Source organism: Felis catus, chromosome B4, assembly GCF_018350175.1.
Source record: "Felis catus isolate Fca126 chromosome B4, F.catus_Fca126_mat1.0, whole genome shotgun sequence".
Classification (NCBI taxonomy): Eukaryota; Metazoa; Chordata; class Mammalia; order Carnivora; family Felidae; genus Felis; species Felis catus.
This window is the reverse complement of record NC_058374.1, coordinates 59,510,779-59,528,504: the sequence shown is the minus strand read 5'-3', so window position 1 is coordinate 59,528,504 and position 17,726 is coordinate 59,510,779. Positions and strand designations below refer to the sequence as shown.

The window sequence follows — 17,726 nt, the reverse complement described above, 5'->3', positions numbered from 1 at the left end:
ATCTTTTTTCAGCTCAGGCCTGGGGAGCGTTTATAACCTTGACTTCCACAGTGGGTGCAGGTACCAAAATAGAGACAGTCCCTGAATAAAGGAGTCAAAATGAGTATGAGTTCTCATCTATTCCAAAACCTAATTTTGGAAGTAAACACTAACCTGAGAGGTTTTTCTGTACACAAGTTCACATGCAACGTACTGCAAAGCACATCCAAACACGGTGTTTTCAGAGATTATGAAAAGTTTATTAACAAAGAAAACCTGCACATACGCATCTCCTTTAAAAATCACCACTTCATACCTGTAGAAAGCACTTTGTTTTCTATTCATTATTTCATCAATGGCAGGAAAATGAAATCACAACACCAAAATGCAGACCGATATTTCTGAAGGGGATAATCGTTTGAGATAATCAAGAAGATAATCGAGACAATCAGAAGAAAAGAATTAAGGTATTCATTGCCCAGGCTGAAACACTGAGCCTTCATCGAAACAAATGTTTCCACCACAAGTCAGTATATTTGGCCATCAGCTCTTTTTAACACTGTCCTGAATACTCAGTGTACATCTAAAAACATGACAGAGTTCTCCGAGTATAGTAAAAACTGATAGCCAGCATGATTTACAGAAATTAACGGCTCCATGGCAATAGTTGAGAGGTAATTACTAGAAAATGTGAAGGTATGTTTTGTGACAGGATAGGATTGGTTTTCAGGGCAACTTCTCAGTTTGTTTCTGGTTAAATAACTGCTCCACTGTTGTCCTTCAGAATCTTCCTTGGATAACCCCTACCCCACCTTTTACTAAAAATCTATAAACATATTCCAGATACAATGCATGCAAGAGGAGAAGTACAAGAATATTAAGAGATTCTGATGTCCTGCCCGTGAACAGAAAACACACACATAATGGGCTCTCGCTGTCAGAACACATGGCTATTGCAGCTGGAAACCCCTCCAAAGAGATCATATAGACAGACGTTTAATTCAAAGAGGGGAAAAAAGTCAGGCCTGTTACTTGACTACAGTTTCTAGGGCCTGGTGTAGCTATATTTTTAGGCTTGGCTCCAAGGAGCTGCCTCCACAAATTTGGACAGAGCGAGGGAGGCACAGATGGTGGTCACGTGAAGGCACAGACCGATCGGGTGGGCTTGGTTACAAAGTCTGTACATTTAGGCTGCTGTATTCCTCCTATTTCAAGTACTGCCAAGTCCCGGCAGTTTCCACTCTTTCCAAAGTCTTGATTCATTTAATTCTCCTGAAGGAGGTGGAAGAGGAGGAGGATTGCGCAAATCTTACTGTTTTATGGTTTAGAAGAGACAGTCACCATCTTGGCTCCTTGTCAGATTTTAAATGTAACATTTTGCTAAGTGTAAAGCTGTGTCTCTGTTCCTTTTCTGTTGCCGGTTATTGTAACTTCAATATTTGCAAAACACAACCTCAAAATACTTTAAATCCAGCGTAAAGCAGTTTGTTATTCATGCAACACAATTCTTACATGTATCAATACTCAGTGAGTTCACAGCACAGGAATCTTTTCTTGGTTTCTTTCCTTCTTTATTTATTTGTTCCTTCCTTCACTTATGATTATTTTTTTCCTTTGGAGATTTAAGAATGATTTAATTACATACATAATTATATATATATATATATATATATATATATATATATATCCTGATTATTATCAAACTTACTGTCTCATCCTTTTCTGGTTGCATTATTTAGAAAAAGAAACACATAAGCTAAAGTTATTCTACCATGTGAAATACCCTGTGAATTGTTTGTAAAACATTGAGCACCTTAGTGATGTGTAGACTTTTAATTTTCTAATATAAAACCGGTAGTGTTTGCTATAAAAAGGAATTCAGGGTGTGCTTCTAGTGGTGCCTGATTCATAGCAATTAGCATTAAATCATCAGTTTCTCTCTCTTTATAGAACAGCCTACAATATTTCAGATTCTCTGTCATTTTCTTCTTTATGTCAAAAACTGTCCAAATCAGAATGGATTCAGTTATTGTTGTTTTTTTTTTTAGGTCATCATCCGGATGCTTGGTGTTCTCTCGATATAGTTTTTGCATGTAATCCAACCTCTGCTCCAGAGTCTTATCCACTAAGTGTGAGTTCTTGGCCTGAGCTGGTTTGTAGGAAGGCCATTTTTTAAGCAAGTCAATACATTAAAAAAAAAGGTTTTAACATCTGTTAATCAGGTGTTTTATCTGGAGGACATAAAAGCTTTTTACAATTCTCCAACTAACTGACTTAATGTTTTCCCTTTTATTTGGATATTTATATTGTGTAGAAATTGACACTGTCGTCACAACCAATGGAATTGTTCAACTATTTTCTAAGGCAAACAAGAAAATGATTTTCTTTTAGGGTAGAATTTCATGACTAGCAGAGTATATCAATAGGCAATGTGGAGAGGCAAATTCATCTCAATTATTATCTTGAATTTCTGATTTCAATAGAGCATGCTAAGAGAGAAAGATCTTGATAATATTAATGCTGCATGCATTTGCATTCTGAGCTCCTTCCTTAAAATATTGGTATTGTTCAGAACCAAGTAAGAGAGAAAAGACTCCCACCCCAGCGTGCCTGTGCTTTTTTAAGTCACAGTAACTTAAAAACAAAACAAAATAAAAATTACCTTCCAAGTCAATGGGCATATGCTCAAATAAGGACATCAAGACATTAGTTTAAGTCTCTAGGTTGACTGGATATAAATATCAATAATAGGATTGCATATCAGATGCACTTTTGTGAATGGAACACTTCGGCATTACCCAGTCTTCCTCAAAAGTACTTAGCTGCCAAGAGAGATACTTTATAACGTATCACAAATGTGCTATTTGTATAAACATTTCCCATTACAAATGCTCTTGTTTTTGTTTAAATGAGTATTTTTAACCTGAGCTATTAATAAAAAAATTTTTTTCTTCTCCTTTGTAAAGCTTGGCTTTCAGAAGAAAGAATCTTTAAGCCTCCTCTCTTGTGAGAGTAATTTCTCCTAATGCCGATGGTGCTACATAAGTACAGACAGGGCTCATTAAGTAGGCTTCTGAGCATAATTATAATTAACAATTAGGTAGAAATTAGTTTTAATGATTTGTTTTAGATGGTAGAATAGAAGCATAATGTAATTATTTTTAAGCCTTCTACATCATTAAGAATACAACTACCACCAACTTTCAATTATTGAGAAGCAGACAATCATCCAAAGTATTTAGTAAGTGATCTACTTACAGAGCCAAACTAAGGGAGCTGAAGAGAAAAGGCCTCCACCCCAGCCCAGGTGCTGATAATTATTTAGCCTTTGCAAAGTCTCTTCCTTTTCTACTCTGACCCTTGAAGCTGTTTCATGCCTTGAAGACATCTCTACCAGGGAAAATCCAGAGAGTCAACCTAGTTGCTCAGCTCTCCCCCCTTTCTCCAAGGCATAGTGAAAGGAATGGGGGGAGGTGGGAAGTTCTGGAAACGACTGCAAAATTTAGCAAGTGGTCCTGAAATGCCAATGCACACTATAAACTGAGCAGGAAAGAGGATTATATAAATAATGAATAAAATGAGTACAGGTTTTCCCCGCTATCCGAAAGTTTGCTCTACGCCATTTTGCTTTAGGAAATATCTACATTAGCACCCATTTTCGCCAACCGAAAGAAATCTGAAGATTTCTGCTTCTACAAAACAGTGCCTTCGCTTTACGCCATTTCGGTTCACGGAAGTTTTCATGGGAATGCTCTATGTTCAGAAAGCGGGGGTGGGGGTAATCTGTACTAAGAAATAAACTCCAACCTGCAAAAATAAATGTATGCCATTCCTTCCCCGTTCAGTGTTCTTTTAATGTCTTAAAGTCAATTTGGATCTTATTTTCCCTGTAAGAATTTTTAAAAATACTCTAGAAACCTGAAGAAATGCTCTTATTTCCTGAAAAATAGAAAAATATTCATTTACAACAGTGAATATTAGTTATTGTCAAAAGTTTTTTTTTTCTTCCTTTCTTCCTCTTCTTTCTCTTTTTCCTTTTCCTTTTTTGACCCCAGCTAGTCAGTGTGCTGTTTTCTCTCCCACCTTTGAGCGAGTATGTTAGACCTTTTCCTGCTGGCCTTCGGAAGCTGTCAGGGAGCACATTCGGACACCCACGTAAAAGACCTGGTACCTGTGTTTCCACATGACAAAACAGGCCACCAAGCACACAAGGCCGCAGACCAAGTTAAGAATCATTTGGATGAGTAAGAACAGTTTGAACGTGCCGGTGATGCTGGTACAGTCAGTCACATCCCTGTACACAAAGGTCCTGCTGAGCGGCTCCAAGGAGGGCAGTTTGCACTGACAGGCGTCGAGTGCTGTTCCACAGGTAAACTGTGTGAGCTGCGAATAGTGGTGGGCAGCGAAGGCCACGGCCAGCACGCAGACCATCAAGCCCAGGGCACTCAGCAGAAAGTACAAGAGCTGCAAGAAAGCAGAAGAAAACCTTGCCAGTTACAAAGCACAGTGGGTGACTATTGACAAAACTCATTAATAAAAGCTGGTCTTTTTCTTCTCTGGCAGGAAGCTCCCTGAAGGATGGGGCTGTTGTCTTTTCAGTAACAGAGTACTCGTGACATAGGAATGGTTCCATGTCGATTTGTTAGTGAAGCAATCCGTAAGCCCTGATCGTATTTTTATTTGCCATATGGATGCAGAGTGCTTTGCATACACCAAGCCAACAATATTAGCTTGATGGTGGATACTTGTATATGGATGTAGCAAACTTTAGATGAATCCCAAACATGAGAGCCGTCCCTGAAAGACATGCCATGATTGTTTTGACCTCAAAAGCTGCTCATATGAAGATTGCAGAAAGGCTAGAAGGTAAATGAAAGGCTAGAAGGCAATGAAAACACTGTATTGGCCAAAATTGGCAGTGATCGATCAACTAGCAACACAGGTTAATAAAAATGACCGTGGTCAATATAGTGGTTGCCAACTTGTGTCCAGAAATGCCAGGAGCCCCAGTAAGAGGTTGCTAGAAAAAAAATTATGATTCCAGAAGGTAGACGACTTGATGTCAGCTTCCTCACCTACAAGTGTCAACCCAAGTCCACCTCTAACCATCTAGTTCCTGAGTACAAAAATTAACTCTAAATGGCTCCTCAGCTGCCGAGGCTCTGAACACATTGGCCTGTGTGATAGCCTTGTGATGGAAAAGTCTGGTTCAAGTTCCAACTCTGCTGCTAAAGAACCATGGAATCCCTGAACAAGACATGTAGCCTACACCTGAAAGATGTTGATCAAAAATTGTGAGTGCTTGTTGACACAGTCACAATATAAACCATGTTATATGACAAGAAATGTTCTTGGGATTGTACTCACCTACTGGAAATGTTTCTGGTCCCACCTACTGAGGCTCTAGATGAGGAACAGGGTCCCCAACTGTCGGGACTAGTGTACTGAACTAAGTTCCTAATGTGAGATGTATATTACCATAGTCCAATGTTGTTTGTAGGGCAGTTCTCATGAATGTGAACTCCCCAAAGTAAGATTAGTTCTACTCATGTCCAGGGCTAGATTAAAGCAGCTCTGAAAAGATTACGCACTCTCTCTACTTTCAATGATATGTAGTTTAAAATAAAAACATATAGCCAAGATTATAAAATATGTGTACAAAAGTCCTCCAAATGAGTTATTCTCCACAGGGTGACAATTTCAAGTGTTTTCAAGTCTTAAATATAGAATACTTAAAAATGTATTTTTTTCTTCTTGAATGTGGTGTGTGTGTGTGTGTGTGTGTGTGTGTGTGTGTGCTGGTGCCCTATCCATGTGTCTAGTTTGCTTGAAAGCTTGACTAAGGGCACAGGAAGAGAGTGGAACTGGTTAAAGCCACTTTGTCTTAACATGGCTGCAAAGCCAGGGAGTGCATGGATTCTTTGCATGTCCTCATCAAAGATATCATAAACACACACACTAATCTTTTTCAAATCTCTTGAAGAATTGCCAGATGGAACTCAAGTTTTTTCATCCATGAAACAGTTTATTGAAACATCTTATATCTCAAGGACATAACAAGGATAACTTTTTTCTATTGTAATTTTCAGGGTTTTTTTTTAATGTTTATTTATTCTTGAGAGAGAGAAAGAGAGAGAGAGAGTGCATGAGGGGGGTGAGGGGCAGAGAGAAGGAGACACAGAATCCAAAGCAGGCTCCAGGCTCTGAGATCTCAGCACAGAGCCTGATGTAGTGGGGCTCAAACCCATGAACTGAGGGATCATGACCTGAGTCAAAGTCAGACGTTTAACTGACTGAGCCACCCAAGCGCTCCAACAAGGATAACTTCTATTCAATGTGTTTAGTCCTCCCTTGGAGGAAGGGAAGCAGATAAATACAAGGGGCACCATTAAAACATTTAAAAAGGAAATATTTAATTTGTGAAATTGAACACATCACCTAAATTTTTGTGGCCATATTTCCTGCAAAAACTATAGTGCTTAGGCTAAAATGTAGGAGTTTTTATTTTTGTGGGAACATTGGAGCAGAATATTTGAAATATTCTGTGTTGTTATGAAATATTCAGGCCTGATGATTGACCTCAAACTCCTGATACCAAGAGCCAAATGAAATCGTGCTGGTGGTGTTGTACATGTGTACCCACTGTAACTGTGTTTCCAGTGCAGGCAGCATGGACCTGGGAGCTATTTGCTTTGGGAACATGGGTACATTGGTGACTTTACCAGGAGGGAAGGCCCAAATTAAAGGGGTAATTTCCCACCTGAGAGTCATCTGCTTAGCAGAATGGCCCCAATTGGAGTTTTCTCTGCACATTTTATTGCCATCAATGGCTGGAACTGAGGAAGTCTTGTAATAACCCTCCCACCTCCAACACACACACACATCCTTAGCAGATTTCTATAACATTCATTGGGACACTATCTTGAGGCAATGACAATAATCCCTCCTTCAGTCTGTAAATAATTCGAATGGCTGCAAAAATATTATTCTCTCACACAATCATGAAAACCCATTTGCTGAGATGAGAATTTTGCCTGTTTTTTTTTTTAAATGTTTATTCTGTTTTTGAGAGAGAAAGAAAGAGCACAAGCAGAGACGACGCAGAGAGAGAGGGAGACACAATCCGAAGCAGGCTCCACGCTCTGAGCTGTCAGCACAGAGCTGGAAGTGAGGCTTGAACCCAGGAACTATGAGACCATGACCTGAGCCGAAGTCAAAGGGCTTAATCAAAGCCAATCAACTGAGCCACCCAGGTACCCCCAAATTTTGCCTATTTTTAAAAGATCTCCTTTTGGCTTAGATATTGGAAGATTTGCTCAAGACATTTAACAAGTGTACAAGCCGAGTGATGGTTATGAGCATAAATAGGGGAGCCAGACTGCCCGCTTTCAAGCCTGATTCTCCCCTTCTTAGCTGTGGGCCTGGAGCAAAATAATCATTCCCCTGCACACCTATGTTACTTCACCTTTAAACTTGGAATGATGATCATAATAGCCCTATGGTCATAGGCTTATTATAAGGATCAAAAGAGTTGATATCTGTAAAGGGCTTAGAGCTGCCTCTAGTACATAGCAGCACTGTTTAAGTATTTGTGAAATCAATAAACAAATTACTAGAGATGGAAAGAGCTGCCAGTTCTCAAGACTCTTAGGATATCAACTTTACGGGCTTTGTCTTATTCTCTGTCATATGGGAGTAACAATGCAGGCTTGGCTTGTAGAAAAGATGTAAACATTTACACAGACACAGGGATTGCTCAATTTTAAGTGAGCAATTTAAATATGCTGGGAGCCCAAACAAAAGCCTTGCCCCTTAGCTCCTTGAATATGAATACTTTCACTGGTGCATAGCTCACACATTGTGATCCTGCATCTACCACTCTGTGAAAGCATCAGGCCAAGTAAACAGGAGTGAACCACAGAATCAAATTTCTTATCCATGCTAAGACATAAATGTATACTTGATCCCCCAGGCCTGCGGGCTACATCTGCAACGCTGTAGCATTTCCCCAACCGCTCCCCCTCCCCCCCTTCACGGGCTTTTAATCCATCTGACAGCAACAAGCTTCTGGGTTAGAATCTGTAATTTAAAATCAAGTGGCTTGTTTTACCTACGCGGCACGAATAAACTATCAATGAAAGTGTTTACGATGACCTTGGGAATGCGAGCAAATATATCTTGATAAAAGCCTGGCTCGGGACGCATTTGTCTTGCCGGTGTCAGCCCGTGTGTCTGGCGCTCGGCAGCGGGCGGGGGCGCCGAGGCCCCCGGAGCTTATGTAACAGCGGCGCCCAGGCGCGGCTCCGCTCGCTCGCTGCCTCTAATTGGTACCCGGCTGCGGCTTCAACGCTCGGTGACTTTGGAAGGAGGGCGGTTCGGCTTCGATTTAATTACCTTCCCGGGTGGCAGGGGTGGTGAGGCCCGGCTGCCGCTCGCCGCGCAGGAGGGGGCGGCAGCAGCAGCCCAGGGGCCTCCGGGCTGTGGGCACGAGGCGAGCGCGCCTTAAATGCCCTCCTGGGGAATGTGCCCGGGAGTGTTTGCAAGCACATGAACCGGACACGTTTCTGCAAATAACCAAGGTGAGCCCCGAGAAAACAGGGCCACGGGGAAAGGCAGGCGGCCCAATCGGAGGCCGAATGGCCCGCCAAGGCCGCGGGCAGAGCCCCGGGAGAAAGAAAGAATGCGCCGGTGGTGTCGCGGGCCTGCCAGAGAGCGGACTGCACTAGCCTCAGATGAAAAGACAAGTCCCGTGGCTATTGTCTCCAAGAAAAAGGGAGGGTGTGTATGTGTGTGTGTGTGTGTGTGCGTGTGTGTGTGTGTCCGCGCGCGCGCGCGCGCGCGTGCTCAGGCTGCAGAGAGACGCAGTTAGCACCCCCTGACTGGTTGCCCTGGCCATCTGGGTCTTCCAACAGGAGAGAAAAAATCTTCAACAAAGCTTAGAAGCCAGGGTATCCATACGCAGGCACTAAAATGCGGTAAGGCTAAGTGAGAAACACATCATGAAGATCCATTTCGTTCCTCCCCCCCATCCCCCATCCAATGGTGTGGAAACACAAGGAAAGTCTGCTGTAACCTGTTGTGCCTTTGGAAAACCTGGAGATTGACCGAAGCTCATTTTAGACCTGAAGATAATGTAGCGGGCACCTTAGAGAGCTGGCAGCAAGCATCACTAAAGGTCACATTCAGGAGAAGAGAAAAGTGCCTCCGTATTTGTCAATGTCTGTCACAGGTGGAAAAAAAAAAAAAAGGTGGCTAATGAGATCTTCCTAGTGGGGAATTCTCAACCTGGCTGACATTGGCAGTGACTTTTTTATTTTATTTTTGCCCTTGCTCCTTATTTCAAGTGCAGATGTTGAGGTGGCTTTGGGGGCCTCTGCTGCGTCATCTGGAGGGGAAACAAGGGCATTTCACATAAGCTGATGAACCTAGTGTAGAGCACTTTTTACCTAGTGAAAGAGGTCCCTGTAATTTAACAGGCCATTTCTTATCAGGCTTCCAGGGGTTTTTTTGTTTTGTTTTTTTTTAATTCATCACTAAGCCTTATTGTGTTTAGTGAGACCTCTACAAAAACAGTAAACATGGACTGATGTCTGCTCTCTCTGGCCTTCTTTAAGGAACACCCTCAGACAGAAAGATTAAAATTTCCAAATGTAGGTATATCCACCAAATTATGTCGGGTTTTTTTTTTAAAGAATCCATTATTTTTTTTAAGTTTACTTATTTATTTTTTGAGAGAGAGAGAGAGAGCAGGGGAGGGGCAGAAAAAGAGGGAGAGAGAATTCCAAGCAGGCTCTGCACTATCAGCACAGAGCCTGATGTGGGGCTTGAACTCACCAACTGTGAGATCATGACCTGAGCGGAAGTTGGGCACTTAGCCGACTGAGCCACCCAGATACCCCCATTATGTTTTTAATTAGAAAAGTTATGTCTAACTATTGGAGAACATTTCAGAATTAAAGAAGAAACTACAAAATTCAGCTATCCTCCCACTACTCACAGATAACCATTTTTTCTATGCACTGAGAGCTATTTTTTTTTCTGTAGAATCACACCATAGATTTTGTGTAGCCAGCTTTTTTTTGACTAGTTAATATAATGTGAGCACTTTTATTCCATTATTACCCTTTTACAACATGATTTAAATATATATACATATAATATAAGCACTTTGCTTTTTTTATGTCAACCACTTCAACCATACTAGAATAAAAAACATCTTTTCTGCCTCTTTGTAATTTCTAAATAATAGAATTGACTTACTCTTATGCATTATGCTTTCTTGTGAACAAAGAAGTATCTAATTGTTATGTGCTTGGTTATGAAGAAAAGTAAACAGTGTGAGTGGACCAAAAAAAAAAAAAAATACCCAACGAACGAATATTACAGAAAACATTTTGTTGTCTGCTACAAGTGGTTGAAAGAAAATGTAGGAATTTGATTTCTCCTAGCTCTGATTGCTGGGTTGGGTTTTTATCTCCCTGAACTCTAAAAGGGTGTGTCTATGTTTCCCTTTGGACTAGATTCTACTGTGCAGTGAAAATGCTGTGTACTTGAATGGGTTCCGGCCGAATACACTGTCTTTAATGGAGAAAAAAATCACATGCACGTGAAAGACACACACACACACACACACACACACACACACACGTTAAACCATGCATATCCTACCCACCTACCTCCCCCCCACCCAATACCCTCAGGCTCTTGGCACAGATCATTTGGATGCACCCAATGTACTTTTTTTGTCTCAGTGATCCCACCTACAAGAGGAAATACACTTAGACTGCTTCCATATTAAAATATTCTAAAAAACCCCAAGATATGGAAGTGGACAGTAATAGAGACACCTTTTCCCTGGCCAAGTGTTTTGCTGAACTGATGAATTTTCAAAATTCTTTGTAAGGGCATTGAAGGACAGACTTTATGTGATCTATGCCAACTTAGTGCATGGAACTTAAGACTTAAAAAAAAAGACCAGCATTACCTTTGGGGTCTGGATGAAGGCCCTCCTAAAACATTTTTTTGGCCTGCCTAAAAATGCAACTTCTAGTATAATCTGATATGCAACCCTTTAAAAATCATTCTTTTATTTTGTACTTGTGTTTTTCCCCCATGTGACGATAAACGATAAAAGAGAAAAAAATAACAACTTACTTTCATAACAAACTGGATACATGTCCGTTCGTCAACTTGATATGAGACACAAAGCATAAACAAACCAAGATACGCCACTAGGCAGACCTGCAATGGAGAACATGGACGGAAGGATGTTATCAGGGCAAGTCGTGCATTCTAATGACATCAATCTCAGTGTCTTTCACCAATAACATCCTTGTTATCCAGGTGCTCATTTCATTTACTTATCTTTATGTGTTATTTTTCTCTCGGCTTGAGGAACAGAGTTTTTTAAAATAGTAAAATCAATTTGTTTCAATTTAGCCAGTATTTATTAAGTCCTTTTGATGTGCCAGGTGCTATGCCAGGTCCTTTCGCGTGTACAGCGATGAATAAAACCTCCTCAGCCTCAATAAGTGTACGGTCCAGTCTAGGCCAAGATAAGTGGACATGCTATTCTAAGGCAGGGCATTACATGTCAAATGCTATTCAGAGAAGTACAAAAAGAGGAAAAAAAACAACATTGAGTTGGGCAATTTAAAAAGACTTCACTAAAGAGGTGGATTTGAAATGGTCCTTGAAAAGGATGATGATAATAATAATGATGATCGCTAACATTTACTGACTACTTACTTTGTGCTGGCCATCTTCTAAGGGCTTTGTATGGATTTCCTCTGCAATCATCACAAAACCCCATGAAGCAGGTGCTGTTATGATCCTCATGTTATAAATGAGGAAACAGAAGCACAAAGCTAGTAAATAATGAAACCAGCACTCAAACCGGGTGGTTTGGGTGAAATAGCACAAGCAATAGCACAGAGGTATGATGGCACAATTGTGGGGGGAGAGTAGTAAACATACACCCGCAGTCGAAATAACAAGACATAGAGCAGAAAGGTAAGTTAAAAATCTAGATATACAGGATTGATTTCATAAGCAGTGGGACTCCCGTGAAAATTTTTAATCAGACAAATGACATGATTCAAGGCATCACGTTTCAGGAAAATGAGCAGTGGTGTTGGGTGGGTTGGCATCCAACCCACATCAGGATTATTATTTTACTAATCTAAGCAGAATTAATATATCAGGTGGGCCGGAGCTGAGATGACACAAAGTCAGGGAAAGAGGCAGAGAGGAAAGGTGTGGTCCTAGCAGAATCTGTATGTCTTGGCTATTGCATGCTGATAGGAGGACACTGGCAAGGGAGAAACAGTAAGTGATCCCCACGTGTCTGAGTGTCCATGAAGGAAAGAAAGTGACGTGTCTGGCTGAGAGGACGCTGGGAAGAGGAATGGCAACTTTGAGACAAAAGATACTCGACTGCTTTGTCAAACCAGATTTTCTTTTTTAGTGCCCTGAAGTTTTGCAAATGTGATTTAGAGTTTCTAATCAAAGTGTATCTGTTCACACTTAATTTTGGAAACATTAAAATGTTGCTAAGTTGTACTTTAGGATAGAAACCCTAAGCAACAGAATCGCATCTTCTGCTAAGCACGGTTTTCCTAGAGACGGATGTTTGAAGGGTAGCTGAGTGTCACCTAGTAAGCCACTGAGTGTCACCTAGTAAGCCATTAAATGACTGGTTTGGTAATAATTTCTACCCCTAGGGCTAGCTTTACACCACAGGGTAGCAGAACTGTTTACTTACAACATCAACATAGCATTTTAGGGTAATGCCTCTATCCTAGTCTCTCCTTGTTTACATAATCAGTAACTTGCTTGTGCCCCCGTGGGTTCTCAAATTGAGCGCTGTTCAGGTTTCTACTGGGCCGTGATGCCAAAAGCCAGACCTTCCTTTAGTGCCGGCTCTTCCATCATTTGGACTGGCTGATAAATTAATAGTAAGTAACATTCCCAGCACAGGGATATAGCATTAAAATACAGGAGCATGGCACAGGCTGGAGAGATCTGGGTAGAAAACAAAGCAGGTAGGACCCAGGGAGGCAACTTTTCAGCAGAGGACCGGCAGATGTAGAGTAATGATACTGAAGTTATTTGTGTAGACCACAACATGACTGACATTTCCAAGTCAGAGATGAACTTCTTTCTCAAAGTTCATTTTTAAAAGTTAGGTAGAAGTTTGATAAGACCTGTAGGGACTTACTATGTATTGTCACATTAAGAATTTACACAACTGAAACAATGGAAGAAAGACCTCCTTTTTTGTTCATTTGCAACAAACCAGATGGAGGCTCCTCAACTTGCTTCTGTGAGGATTGTTAAATCCTGAAGCACGTGCCTATACGCCCTTGTTAGTGTTTGTTTGCAGGTGCATGCACGGGGTTGGGCTCTCTCCCACGTGGCTATCTTTGTCCCCAGAGGCTCTTGTGAAGCTGGCACTTGCCAAGACTCCTCTCTTTGTCTTTATGAGAGACACATTCCAGCAATCAGGCCTAACTGGACCCGCATCTTAAAAATCTGCCTCTGTGCCTTGCTTGAACAAATTTTCCCACGTTAGTAGTATCTACTCCTTTGTAGCTTTCATTAGGCCAGTTTCCAGCAAGAAGGTGCCCAGGAACATATGACCTCATTCTAGGGCATTTCTCATGGTCAACTGACAGAACTCTTTTGAGGACATACACTAGCCAGACCCTTTGCACAGCTCTGGGAACTGAGAGGTGAAAAGATAGAGTCTCAGCCTTCAAGGAGCTCTCTCTCTCAGTCCAGTGGGGAAAGAGAGCACAGTGAAGTTAGAATACCATCTAAGTACTAGGACCTCATCTTCCATAATACACAGGAGGGGTGATTAACCCAAAGGCAACTGGGGGAGACTTCCTGAAGGGAGATGGATTTGGAAGGATAAGCAGAAACTAGTTAGGAGATGGATGTGAGGAAGGGTCAAGAAAGTACCAGCAGGTGCAAAGGCATGCAGAAGTGCAGAGTAAACATCGAGGACTCCCATAGCTCCAGTGCAGAGGATAAGAGAAGGCACAAGAAGTGCTTACAGAGATGGCCAGGAGGTAGGTCACAAAGGACTTTTGTTTCCATCTAGGGTGTTTGAAGCGGAGGGATGGTATGATCTACTTTGCCCTTGAGAATGGTCCTTCAGGCTGTGAAGAATGCACTGGGAAGGGAAGACTGGCTAGGAGGCCATTGTGCATCTATGGAGAAATGATGAGTGCCTGAGCTCAGCTAGCAGTGGGGAGAGAGAGTGGGTGTGTTTGAGTGACACGAGGGAGGCAGAATCCTTGGGCCCTAAATAAAGACCAGATGTGAAGGCTGCTGGGGTCGGAGGGGTCAGGAAGGTGCTCAGCCACCTGACTTGAGCTGCCAGGTGGATGATGTTGATATTTAAGGAGACACAAGATACAAGAGGAAGAGCAGAATGGGAGTGGAAAATGAAGATGCCCACATGGATTCAAAACTCACTGCAGGGGCCTAGAGCTCAGGAAGGAGGTCTGAGCTGCAGATAAACACTTGTTAGTCATCAGCATATGTGAAGTAATTGAAGCCATTAGAAATGCTAGACCATGCAGAAAGAGTCTAGTGAAAACAGAAAAGAGCCAAGTTACCCAATTATGCAGAATTTTTGACTCTTTTGAACAGAAAGCATCTTAAATATACTTCTTATAATCTTGGTTTTACTTCATAACATGTCTAAATATTATGAAACTGATTACCCTCTTGGATTTTTGGATTTCACTTTGAGATCTTTGTATAGCACATTTGCTATGGAACCTGGTTAAACTCAACACATTTTAATTTCTTAGCCTTGTGCTAGGGCTCAGTGGGTTCCAGGAGGGGGGACTTCTTTTTCTTACAGATCTGCACATTAGAACAATACTTCTGTATCAGAGGGTTTATTGGTGTTCAGCACCTTTTAGAAGAGTAGCATTTATCGAAACTTAAAACTGAAAGCTTTGTGGCCATGGGAAGGTAATCAGATTTCTCACGCCAGACTAAGGGTCTTGTTTCCTGAGCTGGCAGGACATGGACGCTCCAGGAAGACAGGGTGTTCTGACTTCCCAGGCAGGGAGGAGGAGCTCATGTTAATGAGAGACCCGCCAGGTCTATCTGGAACAACATTCCTGGATTCTGGGCCAGAGCTTCCATTAGATTTGGTGAGGTGAGCCTCATGGAACAGGAAAAAAGCAGTTATGTAAGGTTTTCAATAAGGCACTCATTGGACCAGACACCCAGGCCTGGGGTGGACAGGTGGTGTCACTGAGCACAAAGCCAAATAAGAGTGGGGTAGCATCGGGGAAAGTAGTGTAGAGAGCGCAGCGAGGCTTTAAGAACTTGTCCAATCAGTTCATGTACAGATGGAGAATTATGCTAATAAGAAAAGCTTGGAATGAGTTTTTTTTCAATGGGAACAAAAGACAACTACTATCATCTTAAATCAATTTTTGGATGCACGTGTCTACGATTCGTTTTCTCTTTAGTGTAAAGAGAAAACCGAAGTGCTAAATTCCACCTTCTGTCTAAAGATATTCTTTGTCTGCTTAGAGTGAAGGCTGCATTCTCTCTTGTGGGTTAGAAAGTTAAACAGAGATGAAATGTTCTCTGAATGTTAGATCCATTTCTAGATGGATGAGTCCTGAGTCCTGTCACACACTGTTTCTGTTTTTGTTATTTGGCCCTATTGTACCTGCAGTGGTGCTTTTTAAGGGTTGGCATTATGAATAAAAGGTGAGTGCCGGACCAGTGTCTTGGAAATTTACCTAGACATCATTTTTTTTTTTCCTTTTCATTCCGGCATAGCTAGAAGATCCCACTCGAAAACATTTTGTGAGAACGTGAATTATTGGTATTTACTTCTCCCCATGTCATACGTGTTTATATTCTGGTCTTGTGACATTCACACAGCCTCCAATTTATTTGTTTTCTTCTTTTTGTTGTCGACAGAGCTGCTTGACAGGGCTATCTGGGGAATACAACCTTCCCCTGTCAAATGCCTTTCAAGGTTTCTCTCCTCCTTCCACCCCCACCCTCTCATTTGTGGACCTGAAATGTGACTCTATTCCTGTAAGTTAATCAACTTTCACCTTTATATTCTGTCAATATAGTAACAAGATGAACTCTCTTCTCATGTTTGCACAGACAGTTGATCAACAAGAGATGTAGCAGAACTGTAAATATTTCTCTGGATATTTCTTAAGAGAATTTCTGTGGATTTTCATCTATTTAATAGGATTTAAGGTCAAATATTAGAAATCACTTTCAACAAATGATAAACATATTGCAATCTGTCAACTGAATGCAGTCTCACCCAGGAGAATTGTTGATTAACACATGGTGTGTCCGAGATTTAAATAATATATAAAAGAACATTTCATGAGCATCTATTAAGAGATGTTTATTGGATCAAGATTTCAGAAGGATGGGAGAGAATATTTTAGCATAACTTAAGCATTTTTACTGGATTGTCATTGCCACGGCCTTATGGTAAGACAAAGTCGAAGCCGGTGGTTCAGAATTACTTAGAGGACTTGGTAAAAACTGGCCCAGTCCCCAGAGTTTCTTATCCAATTGGTCTGCAGTGGAGACCAAAAATTTGCATTTTTAACAAATTCCTGGGTAATGCTGGTGTTGCTTTTGCTGCTAGTCCTGAAGCCACACTTTCAGAACAGGTAGTTTAAGCTAAAAACATAGTCTTCTAAATGCTAACACCTGGTCTGGGGTTTATCTGAAAGTTTGAGGTCTAGAGTGATACACTGACAAGTGGGGTTTCCTATAGAAGAGCTGTTTATTATAAGTAATAATGAGATATAATAACAATAATTTTCTCATAAGGAAGTTTAGTCTTTTCTGTCGTAGGAATCCTTAAAATTGAAGGGAAAACCCTTCATTGCTAACAACATGAAGTCACTGAACACAGAGTTGGGAAGAGATGTGCGCAGTCAGCTGTCACAAGCCCACCAGGAATGCTGTAGCACACTCCTGCATCTCTACCACATTTTCTGCCTTTTCTCGGCCCCTTCTCTTACAGAAGCATCTGCTTCCCAAGTGGGATTCATCTGTAACTAAAGGGCAAAGTTTGGCACATTATTCTTTCCTAGTTATTTGGAATCCCTGAAACCAGCCTGCAGAATCACATAAAAAGATGCAAGGGAGGGAGAGATCCAGAGAGCAATCCTAATGCTCATTTCCTGAGTGGAAATGGAGTAAGAACTGGTACAATGTAATCTTTCAGATCTTTCTATTAATGGTTGTCCTGATCTAGGTATTACTCCCCACTGAGGTTAGCTCAACAACCTTTATTGAGGTAGATACTGGGAGTATAAAGAAGAATAAGATACGGTCTTTGCCCTTTAGAAATTTACAGTTTAATCCCTACTTTGTTGAAGAAGTGAGGCATAGGAAAATTAATTGCCATGGGTAATGTCGTTTGATCAGTTTTGGCCAGGCGGGAAAATGAACAGTCAATAGTAGCTCATACAAATCCCTCCTTACTGTTCACTCATCGAAACCCCCCATCCTTTCTAAACGTAAGGGACATTGAATCAACTGTGTGGTTTTTTTTCCTCCTGTGTATTAGTTTTTAAAGACAATACAGTTTTTGGTGCTAAATAGGACTTAAATATGGTGGAACTGTGAGGTTATTCCCTCCCCACATTTATTATTATAATTAGTTATTATTTTAAATTACATTTTGGGGTAAACGGACTCAAAAATACTCCTCCTAAACA

The 17,726-nt window shown here is 41.2% G+C and overlaps 1 protein-coding gene across 4 annotated transcripts in view; it reads right to left on the bottom strand.

The window, feature by feature from the left end:
• Window positions 1-217: 217 nt before the first annotated feature.
• The window catches only part of SSPN (sarcospan), a 37,167-nt gene continuing 19,658 nt past the window's right edge, over window positions 218-17,726 (bottom strand). For 3 of the 4 annotated variants that reach the window (XM_003988505.5, XM_045061583.1, XM_045061582.1), the window contains exons 2-3: window positions 11,134-11,220; window positions 218-4,443 (exon numbers count right to left, since the gene is read on the bottom strand). In XM_003988505.5, the coding sequence (XP_003988554.1) occupies window positions 4,078-4,443; window positions 11,134-11,220 (453 nt within the window). In that variant the 3' untranslated portion in view covers window positions 218-4,077. Of the gene's footprint in view, window positions 4,444-11,133; window positions 11,221-11,727; window positions 11,813-17,726 lie in introns of all 4 variants that reach the window. The other variant, XM_006933572.5, reaches the window with a different exon arrangement.